The 22,375-nt window shown below is 35.7% G+C and overlaps 1 protein-coding gene across 1 annotated transcript in view; it reads right to left on the minus strand.

Moving 5' to 3' along the window:
• Nucleotides 1–22,375, minus strand: part of LOC149792535 (nitric oxide synthase-interacting protein-like) — a 43,185-nt gene that overhangs the window by 6,193 nt on the left and 14,617 nt on the right. Inside the window, exons 6-9 of the mRNA XM_089971175.1 lie at nt 10,620–10,753; nt 2,812–2,928; nt 1,521–1,591; nt 173–281 (exon numbers count right to left, since the gene is read on the minus strand). Of these exons, the coding sequence (XP_089827301.1) occupies nt 173–281; nt 1,521–1,591; nt 2,812–2,928; nt 10,620–10,753 (431 nt within the window). The remainder of the gene's footprint in view (nt 1–172; nt 282–1,520; nt 1,592–2,811; nt 2,929–10,619; nt 10,754–22,375) is intronic.

The following is a 22,375-nucleotide window of genomic DNA, read 5'->3' on the forward strand; positions in this document are numbered from 1 at the left end:
TCTCAATCTCAGATCTGCCAGCACATTGTATGACAGTATATCTCAATCTCAGATGTGACAGTTGATGTATACTGTACATAGCTAAATGCCTTAATTATGATTACAAGATCAGTTAACCAGATAAAATATATATTTCTGAAAATGACTGGAAACAATGAAAACAATTACTTACTCTCTGAAGTGGAATTATATCTTTATCTTTAAGTTTTGCCCCGCAAATGGGATCCAGCATGTCCAGCTTTATAAGTTTTTCTACGCACTCCATCGTGACAACTGCTCCTCTGAAAATAAGAAAGTGGAAAATTGGAAACTTTTTTCTTTAGCATCTAAAGACTGAGGCTTTGTAAAGATCACAATTCTATGTACTTGACTGGTAACACTGAGACATGGTAAGGATCACAGCTCTATGTACTTGACTGGTAACACTGAGACTTGGTAAAGATCACAGCTCTATGTACTTGACTGGTAACACTGAGACTTGATAAAGATCACAGCTCTATGTACTTGACTGGTAACACTGAGACTTGATAAAGATCACAGCTCTATGTACTTGACTGGTAACACTGAGACTTGGTAAAGGTCACAACTCTATGTACTTGACTGATAACATTGAGACCTGTTAAGGGTCACAATTATATGTACTTGACTGATAACACTGAGACTTGTTAAGGGTCACAATTATATGTACTTGACTGATAACACAGACATGGTAAGGATCACAACTCTATGTACTTGACTGATAACACTGAGACATGGTAAGGATCACAATTCTATGTACTTGACTGATAACACTGAGACTTGTTAAGGGTCACAACTCTATGTACTTGACTGACACCACTGAGACATGGTAAGGATCACAACTCTAAGCACTTGACTGATAACACTGAGACATGGTAAGGATCACAATTCTATGTACTTGACTGATAACACTGAGACATGGTAAGGGTCACAACTCTAAGTACTTGACTGATACCACTGAGACATGGTAAGGGTCACAACTCTAAGTACTTGACTGATACCACTGAGACATGGTAAGGATCACAACTCTAAGTACCTGACTGATACCACTGAGACATGGTAAGGATCACAACTCTACCTGACCGATAACACTAAGACTTGGAAAGGATCATATTCTTAAGCGCTTGAATAATAACACTAAAAACATGCCATAACAGAGAATTATTTTCATCACTTTATTTACAGAAATAAAGATTACAGTTAAGTGTAACTGTTCTTAGGATACATGCGTAATAAAAATTCACATACAAATAAAATACTTGAATGGGGTGTGTATGATAGGAATTAAGCATGATTCTAAAAGTATTACTTCTAGCACAACCAATGCATTTTTTTCTGTTGATACCACGGCATTCAACAATTTACAGAAAAGTTAATTTCATGAAATTCTTGTGCTACATAAGATGCTGTTAAAATTTTGGATTGAAGTTTGATAAAAGACCAGCTTTGCAGACTTGGATTATAAAAACTTGGCAATAAGGAACAATTAAAAATGCACTTACGATGGTCTGAGTACTGCACACTGGACTGAGTTATTTAGGACATCATTTGTCACAGCACATACAAACCTTGCCTGAAAAAACAATCCAAAATATAAACTCATATAACATCCAGACTTAAATGATGTGCAACCCCGTCTAAAAACAAAACAGTAAACTCTCCTCTGTTAATAATAAAAACGAAGGAACTAATCCTCTACTGGCTGAAAAGAATTTCCAGGAATTCAAGATAAGACCATTTTTTTAAAGTGAGTGTTAAACCATCTCTCATATTCTTTAGTGATGACAAGATTTTGAAATTAGCTGCTGCTGTAAACAAATTTTTTATGTCATTTGTTGTTGTAGGGTTTAACGCCATTTTTCAGCACGCGATAGGCTATACATGGTGGCCAGTATTAATGGTGGAGGAAGAACCCGGGAAATCCCCGGAAAGAACCACCGACCCTCGAGAAGCTACTGGCAAGCTTTCTCACATATCCACATTGGCCAAATCCGAGACTTGAACCCACGCAGACAGAGGTGAGATGGCAGTGATCCGTAACGGAGAGTGCTTTAGACCACTCGGGACCCCTTTTTATGTCAGATCAGCACCAGCTGCACTTAGGACCAACAAGACACCATAAGAAATCTTCTGGTTAAAATCTCATTTCAATATGACTTTCCATTTTGGAAGCATAATGATAAGATTTTCAAGTCAGGTACCACGTTGATGATGTTGGATATTCGATCAGCAACATTTCCATTTAGTATCAGCAAATGATAGACTATACATGGCTGCCAGCATATTTGGTGGACAAAGAACCCAGGAAAACCCCAGGAACAGCCACCAACCCATGGAAAGCTATTGGCAAGCTTTCTCACACAGCTACATTGGCTGAGCCCAAGACTCGAGCCCATGCAAACAGGTGAGATATCAGTGATGCATGGGGCCCCCAAGTGGCAGAGTGATCTAAAGCACTCACCATTATGCATCACTACCATCCCACCTCTGTCTGCGTGAGTTCGAGTCTCAGGCTCAGCCAATGTGGGTACATGAGAAAGCTTGCCAGTAGCTTCTCATGGGTTAGTGGTTCTTTTAGGGGTCTTCCCAGGTTCGTCCTCCACCATTTACACTGGCCACCATGTATAGCCTATCTTGTGCTGAAAAATGGCATTAAACCCTATAACAACAACAACATCAGTGATCCATAAAGGTGAGTGCTTTAGGTAACTTGGCTACCCTGATACCCCAAGTTCATATGTGTTTCACTAGTAGTAATATGAGCTGATATATATATTGCAATGAAAAAATTACCTGTTTGGCTATTAATGAAGTTTTGCTATCTCCATCTTTTATTGGTGTAAACTTTATATCTATCAGATCTTTCAGCTTTAGTGGTTTCCCACTCATTGGGCACCTGACTCTCTCATCCTGCAATTGAAAGTAGTTCACAATAACAGTATGACTTGTGATAAAGTGAACAGAAAATCGTATAATTTTTCCAATTGATAAGAATTAGTTTTAGTATGAACATCAATTTCATAACAAGTTGCAACAACTTAATCTGTTATATATTCTTGACACCTTAGATATTGCCCTAGTAAAGAAATTACAGAACTGAAAGAAAATCACTGACTTTGTTTAAATATCTGTATGCAACTATCAGTGCTGAAGATCATATTTCACTTCAAAAACATGTCAAACATTAAGCCCTATGCAGTTGCCTCCCTTCTGAGTAAAGCATGTGGTAGACTTTCTTCACAGCACATATTAAGAAACTATCAGGTACATGGTGTTGGAATAAATCCTGACTTAAAGCTTACTCTGTTTTTCATAACCTGAACTGTCCATGAATGAAATACTCCCTGGATGAGACCTGCGTTTTAGCTGAAGTACAATATTACTGTATATATTCACTTATATGATAAGCCCAACAGAAAACTGCAAAAACATAGATCTGCCATCACATAATGTGCCAGCAGATCTGGGTCTGTGCAGTTTGTTAGAAGTAATCAGTAGCACAAACAACACAGACCCTGACCTGCATGCACATCATGCTACAGCAGATCAGGATCTTTGTTGTTTGCAGTCAGACTCAACATATGAACGAGTACATATGATAGATCTGGGATCTCAAATTAGCAAAAAAAAGTTAAGTCTTGGTGAGAGTATTTGTTTTGGTTATAAATTAATCACTCTTATGTCCACTGCACCATACATTTACACATGATACAATGAAACAATGAAATGAACAACCAAGTTTGTTCCTAAATTAGTTTGTGTTCATCCAAAATCTCAAATACTTCCATATCTTCACAGTTCGCTAAAGCTACCAGTGAAATGAGAACATGTTTCGAGTTCTTGACAAAAGCAACTTATTGTTTCCATTTGATGAAATATTTTAATACATAACTTCAAAGTATCCTAGAGAAAACAGTGGAATAGTTCTTGGCCTACAATGGACTATAACACAAAGATATTTTTTTATTTGATCAGTTCTCACAGAAATATTTTTTAAACATTGGGATTATATTTTATGATTTTAGTCTACTTTTAATGTTTAGGCATGCACAAAATGATTTTAATGGAGAAAAGGAGAATCTAATTTGTTTGATATATTTTCTAAGCAGTATGACAAGGCCACATGCTTATATATACTGCAATGGTGTAACAGTTAAGATTGGCACAAGTAAATATCTGAATCTTGGTTCAAGACAAGCATTGAGCTTTCCCATTCTTTTTTAATGCACATAAAAAAGTTTCCTTTTAATTTAGCCTTCAATGTGATTCAAGTTTATTCCTCCTGTAGATTTCTTTACTTTTATCTTTCTTTCTTACGTACAGTCGAACCCACTTATCTCGACCTCGGTTAACTCACCAACCCTATTAAGTCGACGTTTTTGAAGTGGAACCGCCAAATTCTCTCTTTGTCTTAGCATTTTCTCATCGGTTATGTCGATTCTTTTATGTCGCCGAACCCTAATATCTCGAGCACAAAAGAAGGCCAAATTTGCCACTTAACGTCGGTTATCTTGATCCCCATGACCAATCGCTTTGTTTGTATCGACAACCCCATCTTAGCAGTGCAATGTTACATCATAATCTGCTTATGCTGACATCTGGGCCAAGTACTGTATGCTGTGACAGTCAATCATGCTACCGTACTATACCTACAACTGGCCGACTTCTGAAGACGCGAATAGAACAGATAAAAGTTACGGTTACAGAGACTTAAACTCCGCAAGAAGAAATAGCAAACAACAAATAAACAAGTTTTGCATAATTAAAAATAATTATTTATTTCTCGAAATACAGGAGTGAAAGAATCCCTATATTGGGTGTTAACTTATGCTACAGTAATATATATGGTCCAATATTGCCAGGTGTTGACTCGTGTAAGTTTCTTTCGTGGGAATGGAGATCCTATTTTGCAAGAACACGGTCTTTTGATAGTAACCGCGTGTACGATACTTTTCAGAGCTGTGTCAGAGTGAAATGACTCGCGAATTTAATTTTGACACTGGTTAGCTTTTTGTAAAAACGAACTACACCCCGCACATTTTTTGTGATTTTGTGAGCGATCTTTGTGTTTGCAATGTTGGAGAATATAATAAAGGTTTGTATCGAGAATCGACAGTGGTTTGTATTGTATACTGGTAAATCTCTGCTGTTAGTTGGTGCACATATGCCTTTTGTTGTTAGCAAACATGTATGTACATTTTTATAGCATGCCGATTGCTTCATCAAACAAATCGTGGCAACGCTGTTGTGTAAAAAAACCTCCAAAAACACATGCATGTACATTCTCATTTATTAACGCACATCATGTACATAAAGAAATTTCAAGCACATGTTAATATATTGCCGCCATATTGGTTTTCGTTTATCTCGATCATCGGTTATCTCGACGCTTTTTGGCAAACACCTAGGCCGGCGACATAACCGGGTTCAACTGTAATTGATTTTTTATGAATAACTCAAACAGTCATCTATCCAAAATGTTTGAATTAGCTGAAAAATATCTCTGAAAAGATTTGTTTTCAAATACTACTATTTCAACTGGTTGATCACATCAGTAATCATAGTTCCCATGATTTTCTAAATATTTATTTCCAGGTCATGTACAAAACCACAAAATGTATCACACGAAACAAGTTCGATTATATTCCTATAGATTGGCATGTAAAGTTATTTCAATTTACAGAATAAAATTTCCAACTTTACTTCGCTGACCTGCATTATGTTGCTAAGTGGGAACAACATAATGAATATAAATTAGTTTTGTTTCTTTTCAAACCTTTAATTCTAAAGAATTCTAAAGCAATATATATATACGTGTATATATATATATATATATATATATATATATATATATATATATATATATATATATATATATATATATATATATACACACACACAGTGCAACCCTGTTATAACGTGCCCTGCTATAATGCGAAATCAAATATAACATGGTCGTGGCGTGGCTCCCAAAGTTTTGTATATTCATTTGCACATGAAAAAATATTTTTTTTCAAAGTACATTAAATAGTGAATAAAAGATTTATTATCATCATGGGGAAGAGACCGCATGTGAATTCGAATTTAATATGATCGTGGCATTGTTCCTGAAATTTTAAATACTTATATGTGTATATTTCTCGCACTGGGAAAAAAATTTTTTTAAGTACAAGAAATAGTGTATAAAACATTTATTATCATTTTGGGGAAGAGTTCACGTATGAATTTTAATATAATACATTCATGGCGTAGCTTCTAAAATTTAACAATATCACCAGGTGCTTGAAGTGTTATGCCAAAATAAACATTATCAGACATGTTACCAGTAAATAATGTCTGCTTTATAAGCTGGAAATTGAAATGGTATGAAATTGTACATGCGCTCACCTAAAAAAGTGACCCGTGACCATTGCAGGCCTACTGCACTTAGTTCTTGGGTTTTACATGTGTATGGGGCTTACTTATGAACTCGTTATTAATTTCCTATTTTTTTATAAAAATATTTTACTGTTATGGTAACGCAAGTTCACAAACGCAATTCGTTCTCTGCACTTTGCGCAAAAAAAATATCATTTTGGGGAAGAGATTGTGTATGAATTCGAGTATAATATGATATATAATACGATCATGGTGTGGTTCTTGAAATTTTAAATACACTGATGTGTATTTTTCTCGTACCCGGAAAAATACTTTTTAAAAGTACGAGAAATAGTGTGTAAAACATTTTATCATTTTGGGGAAGAGTTCAAGTATGAATTCAAATATAATACAACTGTGGCTTGGCTTCTGAATTTAACAATTTCACCACTTTACATAATGCAGGTCAGTGAAGTAAAGTTGGAAATTTTATTCTGTAAATTGAAATAACTTTACATGCCAATCTATAGGAATATAATCGAACTTTTTCGTGTGATACATTTTGTGGTTTTGTACATGACCTGGAAATAAATATTTAGAAAATCATGGGAATTATGATTACTGATGTGATCAACCAGTTGAAATAGTAGTATTTGAAAACAAATCTTTTCAGAGATATTTTTCAGTTTCTTGAAGTGTTATGCCAAAATAAAGATTATCTGAAACGTTACTTGTTACTGATCCATGAGTAAAGCCAGTAAGTCGTCTTTGTGATTGTCTTCAATTAATTCTGGATACCATCGTTGCTCAGACAATAGCCAACGTGTTTCTTTAACTGCATGCACAAACAAGCAGCAGAGACAATGCGGTAGTTGATAAAAGATTCTCACAATTTAATAAACATCAAAAATATGAAAGCTGCCAACATGTTTGCTGGGCTTGGCGGTGTTATTAGACGCAATCAGTTGACCAGTAAATAATGTTCGCTTTATTAGCTGGAAATTGAAAGGGTATGAAATTGTACATGCGTTCAGCTTTACATTTTTTTTAAAGTGACTCGTGACCATTGCTGGCCTACTGCAATTAGTTCTCGGGTTTTACATGGGTATGGTATTTGTTTATGAACTCGTTATTAATTTCTTATTTTTTATAAAAACATTTTACCGTTATGGAAAAGCAAGTTCACAAATGCAAATCATTCTTTGCACTTTGCGCCATGATTAGAACAGTAGTTTTCACACATTTCTTTCGATATTCACAAAATCTGAAGTAGAAGTTATATGCATGCTGAAAGCATGTGGATTGGTAATTATTCTTGTTGTAGTCGTTCAAACGAATAAGCGTACAAGTGTTAATTATTGGAAATTTGCAATGGATAAATGTACACAGAAATGCATATGAGAAAATTTTAGTAGTAAGAAATTTTTACAGACACCATTCATAGACCCTGGAACGTAATGAACCGTACACATGCTTCGTCTTTCTTAACCTAATTTTGCTGTTAATTTTCCCCAATGAATTCAGACACATAATGATGTGTGACAAAATTATTGAATAGTTTAAATATGTATGCAATTTTTGCAATGGAATTACATATTTTATGGATTAATTTCAAGCCCCGACCGTACGATATCAGATGGCAAGTAAACGGTTTTGATACTCTCTGTTCATGCTATACAAGGACTTGTATCGGTTTTTAATATATAATACAAGGGACAACAATTTCTCATTTCAGCTCTGAGATTTGACATTTTGGACAACAAATTTGGCTTAAAACGAATAGCAGTCTGTTTTCTAATCCAGATTACCTCTGAATATTCCCACCCTGTTTTTCACATTTGGACGTTTATGTTTGGGGTTTGAGGTCATTGCAATTGCATATAAAAAAATGTGAATTTGCCCCCACTGTCTAGTAGTGGCATATGCTAGTTGCTTACCAGCGGGCCTAGCAAATTTAAACTTATGTTATACCAACTCATACCTGCATGAAATCGATAGGAAAATGATTCATTTTCTCAGAAATGGCAAGTATGATAATCGTTATGTCATTAATCTGCTGACAGACTTGACGAAACTATGGCATAGATGAAACCTGATCTGGTACTCGTCATTTACTAGTCACATAACTTCATAAATCTCAAACGATGCCATAGGAAGTCCAATAGTCATGTGATATCAACAACACACTCCTTTTTAATGTTGTTGTTGTTGTACAGAAATTCAATTACATTAAATGAAAGTCAGATACCTTTTGTAAAAGCCAGAAAGAACATATAATTCTCAACATATTTATTTTGAGAACTATGACAAGAAGCTTGTCGCTGTTGCAACAATCTGGCCAGTCTGATTCATCAAGCAGAGAGCACATGTCAACGTGGTTATCACATGATACAACAAAACTCCTGAAGTTGTTCTCGGAATAAATATGGAGAATTTTGTGTTCTTTCATTTTTGTATTTTTATTACAACCAGTAGACGACTTTCATTTAATATTTTTTAAAATTTTTTTCTCTACAACATCTGAAAATGTGGGCCATGGAATTTGTATACTCATGCGACTAGCAATGCAAATACCAGGTCACATTTCATCAATGCCATAGTTTTATCTTGTTTTTCAGCAGATTAAAGACAACGATTTTGATACTCGCAATTTCTGAGAAAATAAGAAATTTTCATATTGATTTCATGCATGTATGACTCGATTTAACAGCATTTAAGTTTGCTAGGATATCCAGTAAGCAGCTACGCTTTGCCACCACCATGTTGGCCTCTTATGATGCTAGTCTGGTTTTCATACTTTTGATGTTAGGAAAGATATGGATATCGAGCCGACTGTGAAAATAAAAGTCTACTAGATGAATCTAATCCACTGAGCATTTGGACTGACTCAGAATATATGTTTAATGCAAGCACCAAAATGATCCATATTGCACCCTCCGAATATTTTGGTCAGAACTCGATAAATTTAACTCAGGATCAGTTTAGTTATGACTCAATTACATGATTGTTTCGCGCTTCAAGTGGTGGCGGAAAATTCCCAGGTTTTTCCTGACTTTCATCAATTTTGCGAAATTCAAGGACATTTCACGGTTGGGGAAAAAATATAATTTCTCCCGACTTTTTCCTGATTTCCCGGTAGTGTGGGAACCCTGATTAATGTTGTCTATTTGTAATTTTCCAGCTCAATCCTTATTTATTAGTTTTTATTTTATTAATTGTTTTTATTTATTAGTGTGCATAGTTTTTCATCATAAAACTAACAGATGGACCTGCTACCATTAGCAGTTACCTTGCCCATGTCTTGTCCATAGGTTTTGCCACTTGGCTCTAAATTTTTCATCATAATACTGACAGGTGAACTAACTTCCACCGTCATTTTGCCCATGTCTTGTCAGTTAGTTCGGCCACGGTCCCCTGGTTTTTTCTTTCTAATACTCACAGCTGGACTGCAAAATTCACAGTTCTGGGAAACCTCAAGAAAGCATGTATGTGACTGTAATTCTAGCACTGCATGTAATTTAATCAGCTGATCCTCTCCCCATTGTGTACCAGTCTGTATGAAATGGCTGATGCAGTATAACATTCGTTTTCATTTTATTTTGTCCATCTAATCTGTTATTCAGACTGATCACATATCCCAAATTTGTATTCTAGGAGTCAGCAGTTCCTCAACATCAGACTCACTCTGTTGTTACTCAGATTTCATAAATGCCTAATATTTACTGCAACACAACATTTTCAAGCACTTAAGTGATATGATTCCAAAAAGGAAAAAAACAGAACAGGAACGCTACATCTTTCTGGAAAAATACCTAGCACCATAAAATAGATACCTTTGACCATGTGACATTTCTGGGTGAAATCTTTTTTACAACTAAATCAAAACAGCAAAATATACTAAAAAATCTCATTTTAAAGAAGAAAATTTGAAATGTTATGAGAAAATTGGTCCAATGAATTGCAGGCTAACTTCTCTCTGACATACAGTAACAATTTGCCACTGGGTTAAATGAAACTATACCTTAAGAAACAGTATTTTGCTCTTCATGTACAGAAAAGCAACAATCCACAAATGGACTCACCGATCTGGAATCTGTTTTACCAGCATTATGCCACGCAGATTTCCAACAGCATGTAAAAATGGAGTGTACTTTGACAAGTTACTGTCAATCTTTATCTCAATCTGTATTTATGAATTTTAGTGGAATAATGAAGAAAAAGTTGGAAAGCTCCACATAACTCACTGGTTTTTCCAATTTTGTGGGTGCTGCATCTGGTGTCAAACATGGAACCCAGAAACTCGGCAGTATTTTGTTTTGCCCATCTTTCATGTTCGATATGCTGCCATCCTTTTCTAATCTTGAACCTAGTTTGGCATCTGGAAGAATGAAAATGAGAATGAAATTTTCCTGTCATAAAACAGAATAAAAGATTTCGCTATTCACTGCTAGACCTGAGAATCTTACCTGATTTTTCCTAGATGTGAAATTCATAGATCAATGCTGGTCACAGCAAGTAACTTACAGTATACAGTGGCTCATGATTTTAACACTTTTCTATATGACGAGGTTCCAGATATACCATAGTCAAGATATGGACCCATCAACATCGTAAAGCCCTACACTGTAACAAGATTCCAGTATAATGCAGTACCAATATGGACCCATCAACACTGTAAAGCCCTTTATTGTAACAATATTCCAGTATAATGCAGTACCAATATGGACCCATCAACATCGTAAAGCCCTTTATTGTAACAATATTCCAGTATAATGCAGTACCAATATGGACCCATCAACACTGTAAAGCCCTTTATTGTAACAAGATTCCAGTATAATGCAGTACCAATATGGACCCCTCAACATCGTAAAGCCCTTTATTGTAACAATATTCCAGTATAATGCAGTACCAATATGGACTCCTCAACATCGTAAAGCCCTTTATTGTAACAATATTCCAGTATAATGCAGTACCAATATGGACCCATCAACACTGTAAAGCCCTTTATTGTAACAATATTCCAGTATAATGCAGTACCAATATGGACCCATCAACACTGTAAAGCCCTTTATTGTAACAAGATTCCAGTATAATGCAGTACCAATATGGACCCCTCAACATCGTAAAGCCCTTTATTGTAACAATATTCCAGTATAATGCAGTACCAATATGGACCCATCAACACTGTAAAGCCCTTTATTGTAACAAGATTCCAGGATAATGCAGTACCAATATGGACCCATCAACATCGTAAAGCCCTTTATTGTAACAATATTCCAGTATAATGCAGTACCAATATGGACCCATCAACACTGTAAAGCCCTTTATTGTAACAAGATTCCAGTATAATGCAGCACCAATATGGACCCATCAACATCGTAAAGCCCTTTATTGTAACAATATTCCAGTATAATGCAGCACCAATATGGACCCATCAACACTGTAAAGCCCTTTATTGTAACAATATTCCAGTATAATGCAGTACCAATATGGACCCATCAACATCGTAAAGCCCTTTATTGTAACAATATTCCAGTATAATGCAGTACCAATATGGACCCATCAACATCGTAAAGCCCTTTATTGTAACAATATTCCAGTATAATACAGTACCAATATGGACCCATCAACATCGTAAAGCCCTTTATTGTAACAATATTCCAGTATAATGCAGTACCAATATGGACCCATCAACATTGTAAAGCCCTTTATTGTAACAAGATTCCAGTATAATGCAGTACCAATATGGACCCATCAACATCGTAAAGCCCTTTATTGTAACAATATTCCAGTATAATGCAGTACCAATATGGACCCATCAACACTGTAAAGCCCTTTATCCCTTTACCTCATAGAGCATAGTGACAAAGTGCAGCACACTATAAATAGAACACCTGTTACCTAGCCGACCGCATATGCATAGGCCTGCCTGTGAATTGTTAAGCAATGTAGTGGTGTTACGTTTAACAGCAGTTTTAACCATTTTACGTTTTTGGTACACATCTATTATATGTGGAAAAATTTAAGAGTAAAGTCCAATTGTAATAGCTGTGTAATTATTTTTCACGGAAGAATATTTTATGTACTTTAAAATCGAGAGAGAACTCGTTCACGGTCATGTCAGTGAGGCTGCTTGACCAACTGTAGCTGCCATTTCCCATAATCAAAATTTACATGTTTTTCGTCTGCGTCTACATCACTAAGTCATCTGAATTTGATAATCAATAAAAACTAATTGATATAATATCAGAGCCTTTACCTAAGTTATTGAATCTTTCGTAGTTGTGATTCTAATCGTGAAAATTTCGTAAGTACTGAATGAAATCCTGCCTGTGAACTGTAGTAGTGGTGTTACGTTTAACAGCAGTTTTAACCGTTTTACATTTTTGGTACACATCTATTATATGTGGAAAAATTTTAGAGTAAAGTCCGATTGTTATAGCTGTGTAATTATTTTTCACGGAAGAATATTTTATGTGCCTAAAATCGAGAGAGAACTCGTTCACCGTCATGTCAGTGAGGCTGCGTGACCAACCGTAGCTGCCATTTCCCATACTCGAAATTTACATGTTTTTCATCTGCATCTGCATCACTAAGTCATCTGAATTTGATAATCAATAAAAACTAATTGCTGCTTATATAAATATCAGAGCCTTTACCTAAGTATTGAATCTTTCGTGGTTGTGATTCTAATCGTGAAAACTTCGTAAGTAGCCTACTAAATGAAATGCTGCCTGTGAACTGTTAAGCAATATAGTGTATGTTATGTTTAACAGCAACTTTAACCATCTTACATTTTTGGTACACATATATTGTATGTGGAAAAATTTAAGAGTAAAGTCCGATTGTTATAGCTGTGTAATTATTTTTCACAGAAGAATTTTTTTATGTGTTTCAAAATCTTGAGAGAACTCGTTCACCGTCATGTCAGTGAGGCCGCGTGACCAACCATAGCTGCCATTTCTGATACTCGAAATTTACAAGTTTTTCATGTGCGTCTATATCACTAAGTCATCTGAATTTGATAATTTATAAAAACTAATTGCTGCCTACATCAATATCAGAGACTTTACCTAATTTATTGAATCTTTCATGGTTGTTATTCTAATCGTGAAAACTTTGTACGTACTGAATGAAATCCGCATCTGCCATTTTGGAGAGTGGAGATTACAACCCAGTTACTTTGAATAGCAGATATCGACCAGTGCATGAATAGTGACCACGTGATCTGACATAATTGTCATTCGCAGAAATGAATGTAGTATCTAATAGGAGGGTTTTCCCCGAAGGTGGCGCTATGAAAACTAGCTCAAAATGGCTGATGTTTACAGCAGGCGTCAAAAGGCACTTCCATGCGAATCTTGTACAGGTGTCAAAAGGCGCTTCCATGCGAATGGATTAGGGGCGTCCAAAGATGCTTGTATGAGGTAAAGGGATGTAACAATATTCCAGTATAATGCAGTACCAATATGAACCCATCAACACTGTAAAACCCTTTATTGTAACAAGATTCCAGGATAATGCAATACCAATATAGACCCCTCAACATCATAAAGCCATTTATTGTAACAATATTCCAGTATAATGCAGTACCAATATGGATCCATCAATACTGTAGAGCCCTTCATTTAAATGAGATTCCAGACATATTGCAGTTCCAATATAGACCTATCATAATTGGAAAGCCCTTCATTTTAACAAAATTCCATATATAATGCAGTTCCAAAATGTATCCATCAACATTGTAAAGCCCTTCATTTTAATGAGATTCCAGACAAAATACAGTACCAAAACAGACCCAACAACATTGTAAAACCCTTCATTTTAATGAGATTCCAGACAAAATACAGTACCAAAACAGACCCAACAACATTGTAAAGCCCTTCATTTTAATGAGATTCCAGACAAAATACAGTACCAAAACAGACCCAACAACATTGTAAAGCTCTTCATTTTAATGAGATTCCAGACAAAATACAGTACCAAAACAGACCCATCAACAATGTAAAGCCCTTCATTTTAATGAGATTCCAGACAAAATACAGTACCAAAAGAGACCCAACAACATTGTAAAGCCCTTCATTTTAATGAGATTCCAGACAAATACAGTACCAAAACAGACCCGACAACCTTGTAAAGCCCTTCATTTTAATGAGATTCCAGACAAAATACAGTACCAAAACAGACCCAACAACCTTGTAAAGCCCTTCATTTTAATGAGATTCCAGACAAAATACAGTACCAAAACTGACCCAACAACATTGTAAAGCCCTTCATTTTAATGAGATTCCAGACAAATACAGTACCAAAACAGACCCAACAACATTGTAAAGCCCTTCATTTTAATGAGATTTCAGTTATTACATGGTACTAATATGGACCCATGACTACTGTAACATCCTTATCAAAATGAGATTCTAGATATAACACTGTACTGCCAAGGACCTATGACCACTGTAACACATTTCATTTTAATGAGACTGCAGATATAACATGACACATTACCACTATGTACCATGTGGTCATGGTTATGCCCTCCATTATAATAAAATATAACTTGGTACCACTATGTACCCATGACCATTGTAAAATCCCTTCATTTAAAATGGATTTGAGATATAATGCAGTACCACTATGTACCCATGACAATTGTTAACACCCTTCATTACACAGTGTGACCCCACTATAACACGGTAGTTGGGAGCCATAAAACCCGACCGCGTTATATACCGAACCGTGTTATATGCAACCAAGTCAGTTAGCTGAAGAAAATGTACCCCCCCCCCCAAAAAAATGGGGTTGGGTAGGTAATAAATGCGGGCGGTAAAATACGTGCTTTGTCAGCACAGTTACCATCTTGAATTGATGCATATTAAATGAGAAATACACCTGTAGTGAAAACAAAGACATAATATAATAGTTAACTTTATTTAGAGAACCATGAATGAAAACAAAGACATAATATAATAGTTAACTTTATTTAGAGAACCATGAATTGGTACATATACGTGAATCCTGTTTATATATAAATGTCTAATGTATATCATGAACAGAGTATCAACACCGTGTACACATCTACGAACCTCATCATATACACTGAATCCACAATACAACTGATTCCATTGAAAATATGCACACACAGCTTTAAAATAATCATTAATTTTGTAACAGGTCATACTGGTATGAATTCAGTGGAAAAACATAGCACAATCACGTAACGAATGACGAAGCACATTTACTCTAAAGTACATTCCACATCGGTAAAAGTTAGTTTGCGTTTTAAGCTGCCATATAAACTTTTTCCCTACAAAAAGGAAACTTTCACAGCACAGTTAATGTGGTCCAGTGACGTTGGAAAATAAAAAATCCATCAGACTTCATCACTTTTATTTAAGTTTGGTACTGACTTCCTTTGAAGAAATGTTTTTTGCTGTTACTGAAAGATTGTAGTCAGCTTTCTTTAATGAAGGGTGCATGCGCTATTGAAGTCACCGCTAAAGGACAGCTTTGGAGAACCAAACGAATGCCCATCTCTTATTGTGGCGGTAACATCAAATAACTGTATTGCATGATTAAGACTGGTATTTTTTTCATTTGCTGAGCACATTTTCATAACAGTCGGCACATCAAAGGTAATCTGTTTCCTTTGAAATTTCAGCAAACTATTTTTTTTGGGTACATTTTTAAAAAGGAATTGGCCATTGTTTAGACTATTCTAGTCACTGTCCCTCCATGCCTACTGAATAAACCAATAAGATGTATTTTTTTTTTCATTTGTGATAGCAGCTCCATGCATGCATCTGAAAATTAACAAAGGGTTAACGGACGATAGAGACGCAGGTGTTCTGATGACAGGGATTATAACAGAAAACGTGAGCATTCTGAAGAATTTAATTCTGAGTGAAACGAAGAGGAATTTTACTTACTATCCACATACAAATGTCAGTCTTTGTAAATATATTAATTACTTGCAAGCGGCCGAAAATCCAACGAAAGATAGATTACGAGACAATGCCTCACACGGTTGATCTCCTTTACCAGAAATGTCAACAACAAAAAGGCGGATATTTCACAACATACAGAACTCATGCTAGATGTCAGGATAAGCGGATTATGATATAACAATGCACTGTTTTGATGGTTTGTCAGTATGGACAAAGAATTTGTTTATGTAACAATAGATAAATTTCAGTGCATTTTATAGCCAGTTTGTGGCTTTCTTTCATGGGGCCTCTGAATTTCTGCACTCCAAACCAATGGTTGTATATAAAAGTTTAAACAGCCAACAATGTTGCCAACAAATAAAAAAAGCCACATGATATGTTTTGCAGGCAATAAGGAAAAACAATCCAAGTTTGCAACATTGGTGAAGACCGACACGATTCCAGAATAAACTGATTATGCGTTCTTTCTTCTCCTTACTTTTAAGAAGAAAAATAAATACTTTTTCGTGTATAAGAAAAATACTTTTTCGTGTACAAGAAAATTACTTATAAAATTTCAGGAGCCAAGCCACAACTGTCTTGTATTATTCATACACGATCTCTTCCCCAAAATGATAAGCAACATTTTACGTTTTTTTTCTCATAATACTTAAGAAATTTTTTTGTGCACAAGAAAAATACATGTATATGAAATTTCGGGAGCCACGACACAACCACATTATATACAAATTCGCATTATAACGAAGCGCGCTATAGCGGGGTCACTCTGTAATGAAATTCCAGCAATAACATAGTACCACTATACACTCATGGCAAAATGTTAAATTATTGTATTTGAATTATCAATCAAATATATGACAATATGGGCTGACAAAAAGCAACATGAAGTTTAGTACTATATATTTATTTACCTTTCATTATTTAAAAAAATTAAATGCACAAATACCATGAAGGCACAGATTTGTTAAAAATACATAAAGTTATTACCATTTGTTTGATTTCCATTTTGTTCATCCCCGATTTCTCAACACAAAAACATGCAATCAACAAAGTTTTTTATTGTTCTCACTCTGCAGTGGTTAGGTACAGCAGTTACAGACTTCAACCACTGTGTTATAATGAGGGTTTGATCATCGTCACTAAACTAAGGTTCAGTACATAACGTGGTCAGCAGTTAAAGACCTCAACCACTGTGTTATAGTGAGGGTTTGATCATTGTCACTGAACTAGGGTTCAGTACATAACATGGTCAGCAGTTACAGACCTAACCACTGTGTTATAATGAGGGTTTGATCGTCATCACTAAACTAGGGTTCAGTACATAACATGGTCAGCACTGTGTTATAATGAGAGAGAGAGCTGTAATAATATTCGACAAGTTTCATACACTTTACGTCACACAAACCAGCATGTAAGATTCTATTTATTCTAATATAGCAATATTTGGAAAATCAAGAATTTAGCAGTGATATAATATGTCATGTTGTTAATTTTGTATCAATATATATATATATATATATATATATATATATATATATATATATATATATATATATATATAAGAATTAAACACACAAAAATGTTTGCGAAATTTTCAACACTTTAAATATGATAAAGTTATTGGATATTACCTGATTGAATATTCTCATATTTTCTTTATTTTTCTTCTTCAAATCTTGTCACATTTTATGGCTAGTTATACTACTAAAATATAAGATATAACTGGTGGAGACCATATGTTAAGATTGGTGGTTTATTTTTCTCTCCAATGACATGTTTAAACAGCATTATCACAGTATATACCTGGCTTTAATTTTAAGTTCTGGGTATCATTCCTTTTTATTTGACTGCAGCACATATAAAAACATAAGTTATTATCTTATTAAATTTTGGCTGCTGATAGTGATTGCTGGCAAAGACCATACAAATAAACAGATGGCAAAATATTTTAATTATAATATTCAAGGCTAGTCATGTAGTATGCCATTTATTTTTCCATTAGAAGGTTACTGTTGATTGCCTGTTTACAGTATTTTCAACTTTTTACTAATGATATGAGGGCCTGAATTTCTTAAACCAGAAATGTGTCCATAACATTCACATGTCAAAAGCTGTGGGACTAGTTGCCGACACAATAAAGAAAGGGGCATAACTCTGGAAGAACACATTAAAGCATGATAACAGAATGGTATGCACATTTTAAACTCAGAGCCATAATATTTGCAAAGTTTCAGTAAAGTTCATCAAAAAAGCTATGGAACTAGTTGAACACAAAAGAGTTATCATGTAACAGTGTACATAGTAGTCCCCTCTATAATAAACAATGTGGGATCCAAATGAGTCATTAGTTATAAAACGACATTAGTTATAATAAAGAATTCACTTTATGTATAAGTGCTCTCGGGGGTTTTATGTGGGTGTAGGGCTAATCAATTTAAACATAAATGGTACCCAGGGGAGGCAGATTTTTAAATTACATGACAAAGTACTCTGATTAAACAAAGTTCATGTTAAAATGATAAGAACATTCTAAACTGCACCCATGGGTGAGTGCCCCACATTCAGAGTGCCTTCCCGAAGTCCCACGTATGCTTTATTAGACAGCCCTAAGCTATATCAAGGAATTCATAATAGCAATGTATGTTCTAGAGAGGATTTAGTGTATATTTTAAAAACATAAAAAGGGGAAAATTCTAAACATATCCACCAGAGCAAAATGAGAGAATGAAATGTGCATGTAGACCTCATGTATGTGCTAACTTTCAACACAGTCTATGGAAAGATGTGGGAGTAGTTGAACATGTAACTCATCTTTCCATATAGACAAAGGGGAGTAACGCTTAACAAAATTACATCCCTTAACTCATGCTAGGTGGTGAAATGAATATTTCCTGAATACCAGAAGATTAACAGTTAAGCTTGAGTAAAACCCATAAAAGAATATAGGGATTGATAGCAATGTGATCAAGCATGTGTTCTCAGAGAAACATAGTTTACTACAAAATATCCTTCTTCCACTGCATGTGACCCACTTGTATTAACATTAGGAAAAAGTGCAAGAAGAAAACAAAATGCAAGAGAACTAAAACTCTACCATTCACCCCTCAGGGTTAATATGACTGCACCCTAGAAAATGGATGAACTTTTATAATACTGTGAAGAAAGCACAACCAGAAAAGTATGAATATGCTTATCATGGAAGCCAACCCTTCTCAGTTTCTGCACAGACATGTTACCTTATGAATAAAACTTTCCCTGGCAATACCCAGAAAGACTTTTTTGTTGCCATGAATGGGGCTTGATAACCATCTGAACAGCCATACGAGGCCCAATGAGGCCCAATGTTTGCCTTTTGTATACTATATTGAGTATATATCAAATGCTGGAAAGAGTAGACTCAGCATGCTAGCCAACTGACTGGAAGATGTTTTGAATGGAAACATTACGTTTGTTGAATATAAGACTTGTCAAAATTGCTTAATTTTCATGTTTGAGATCTTCATGAGGCATACCTGATTCTGACAGAGCTCAGAATTTCCTACTGAATAACTCACTTTAACAATTAGGCCAGTACTGAAGATGTTTTGTCTTGTTTTCCTACCTTATCAGACTGGAAGAGTTACTGACAGATGTTGCCAGAAATCTACACATGCTTGAGATAGTACCTAAGTGTGTAACCCAGATCCTGCAATACCGCTTCTCTTTAAGGATCTTTGAATGAGACGCAGCAAATGATTATTTTGTGAGTGCCCATACATGGCACCTTGTGGGTTCGAGTCTAGGACTTGGCCGATGTGGGTATGTGAGAAAGCTTGCCAGTAGCTTCTCGTGGGTCAGTGGTTCTTCCTGGGGTTTTCCCGGGTTCTTCCTCCACCATTAATACTGGCCGCCATGCATAGCCTATCATGTGCTGAAAAATGGCGTTAAACCTGACAACAACAACAACAACTACATGGCACCTGTTATTGCAGACAAAACCATCACAAGTCATCAATACAACTTAATCAGGTTCAGCATTATTGCACAGGATGAAAATCTATGTGCATGTCTATTTCAACAGGAATGGTGAGGCAGGATTTTCCAGAGTATTTCCACCTTCAGAAAGCTGTTCCAAAATGGCAAGAAGGCATCAATTGTACAGGTTTTGGGTTTTCAGATCTGGGACATGGGGGACAAATGCTGCTTCTTTCATTACAAAGAGGTCTGTTGGGATAACAACACACAAAAAATAGGAAGACAGAGATCTGAGAATATGATTCCACCTTTGGAATAACAGAGCTGCCAAAAATAATTAGAATGTACTTCAACATAATAACTCCTACCATAAAAACATGACTTTCATCTGCAGGGTGAAGATGTGCATGGAGGGGCCAAACCCTGCTCACTTCTTTGATGGAAATGGGCACCCCAGCCAGTCATACTGATATCAGTGCAAATCATAAATTCCTTCAGTTCATCCAAAAGTGGACTGCCTACAATAAGCCATAAGAGGTCACCCACCCCACCTCCAGTATGAAAACAAATGAGACGGAACATCGTGTAATCCAAAAGCTTCAGCTACTTAATAAAGCTTCTAAAGTTTTGGCAACCACTGAGATAGAAGGAACATTTGAAGGGATCATAAATGCAAGCCATCCAAGTCAAGAAATCTCTTGGCTGCAACGAGATGACCCAAGGGGCAAAGAAAATAACAGACTGACATTCAACTCTTCAAGAGGAGAGAAGACAGCACATAGATGATCTTCAATGAGGGAGGTAAATTTGATGTAGTGCGTTTTGAATCCCATGCCCAGCTTGGTGAAGAGCTGGGACAGGAAAGACTGGATTATGTCCTGGTTGATAGGCAATCAAAGACAAAGGAAGAGTGAAACATTAAATGATTTCATGTATAAGTATATAATGTTACTCGCTTTGTGTTTTTTGGAGGGTGTGGTTCAGGAAATTCAATGTTAGAGACATGTAGGTGGTCATAAAATATTATAAAACCAACCCATAAAAGCAAACTGTTTCTGCCAGGAGAGCAGCACACTAACTGCTGTTTCGTCAGTTCCCCATCATGACGTGCAGGACAGTGTATAATACTGACCATGTGAACAACATCCCTGAAAGCAAACCTCAGGAATTTCCAAGAAAACTTGTGAATAGGACCATGAAGGTACACATTTTGTAGGTCTAAGCTAACTTTAAAATCTGCATCTTGGATGGAACTAGATTTCAACTATATCCTGAGTTTGGGTCCATACCAAACGTACTCAATTATACATTGAGTCCAACTGCAGACTGCACATACCTAGATCTGCTGAAGGCATAATGTGCCTGCATATTTTGTTCTGTGCAGTTTTTTTTAGGTGTAAGAACAAACACCACAGATTCTAATCTGTATGCACATTATGCCATGGCAGATGAGGATCTTTGTTTTTTGCAGTTTGACTTGACTGATAAGTGAGTACAGGCGGTATGTTTCTTGTTAGTTAAATATTAGTAGTATGTTTGTGTTGTGAATTATTTCTATCATGCTTTTCTTGAGGAAAGAGTCAAAAGTGAAATGTTGAAGTCTTCCTCCCACTGGGCTTGCCAAAGAGGCATCCACAATATGGTGGTACTGGCCTGGAAATATGTCCACTGCAGATATGACTGGGAGAGATTTGAGGCAATGTAGACATAGTTGACATTTGAGTTTTGTGTGGGAACAGGGTTGTAAAAAACTGCCAGGGCCTTTTCTTCACTGGTTATTTTTCCTGAGCTCTGAATGAGAGCAGCATTATAAAGTTTGCTACTAAGGCAGAGCTAGCAACAAGGGTGGGAATATTCACATCCTTGCTGGACTATCGTCCAGCTCTCTCACTGGTCATGGCCATCTGTTTTACAGGTATTATTATCCATGTCATGTGACATAAGTGTACAGAGTTCCTCTGGTGTGGTCTGATTTGCATCCCATACTCCCAATACAGGTAGGGCATATATATATATATATATATATATATATATATATATATATATATATATATATATATAATTAGTCAAGGAAATGGTTATGCCATCAATTACATTGACAT

This window comes from Sinohyriopsis cumingii, chromosome 9, assembly GCF_028554795.1.
Source record: "Sinohyriopsis cumingii isolate HCF-2022 chromosome 9, ASM2855479v2, whole genome shotgun sequence".
In the NCBI taxonomy this organism is placed as follows: domain Eukaryota; kingdom Metazoa; phylum Mollusca; class Bivalvia; order Unionida; family Unionidae; genus Sinohyriopsis; species Sinohyriopsis cumingii.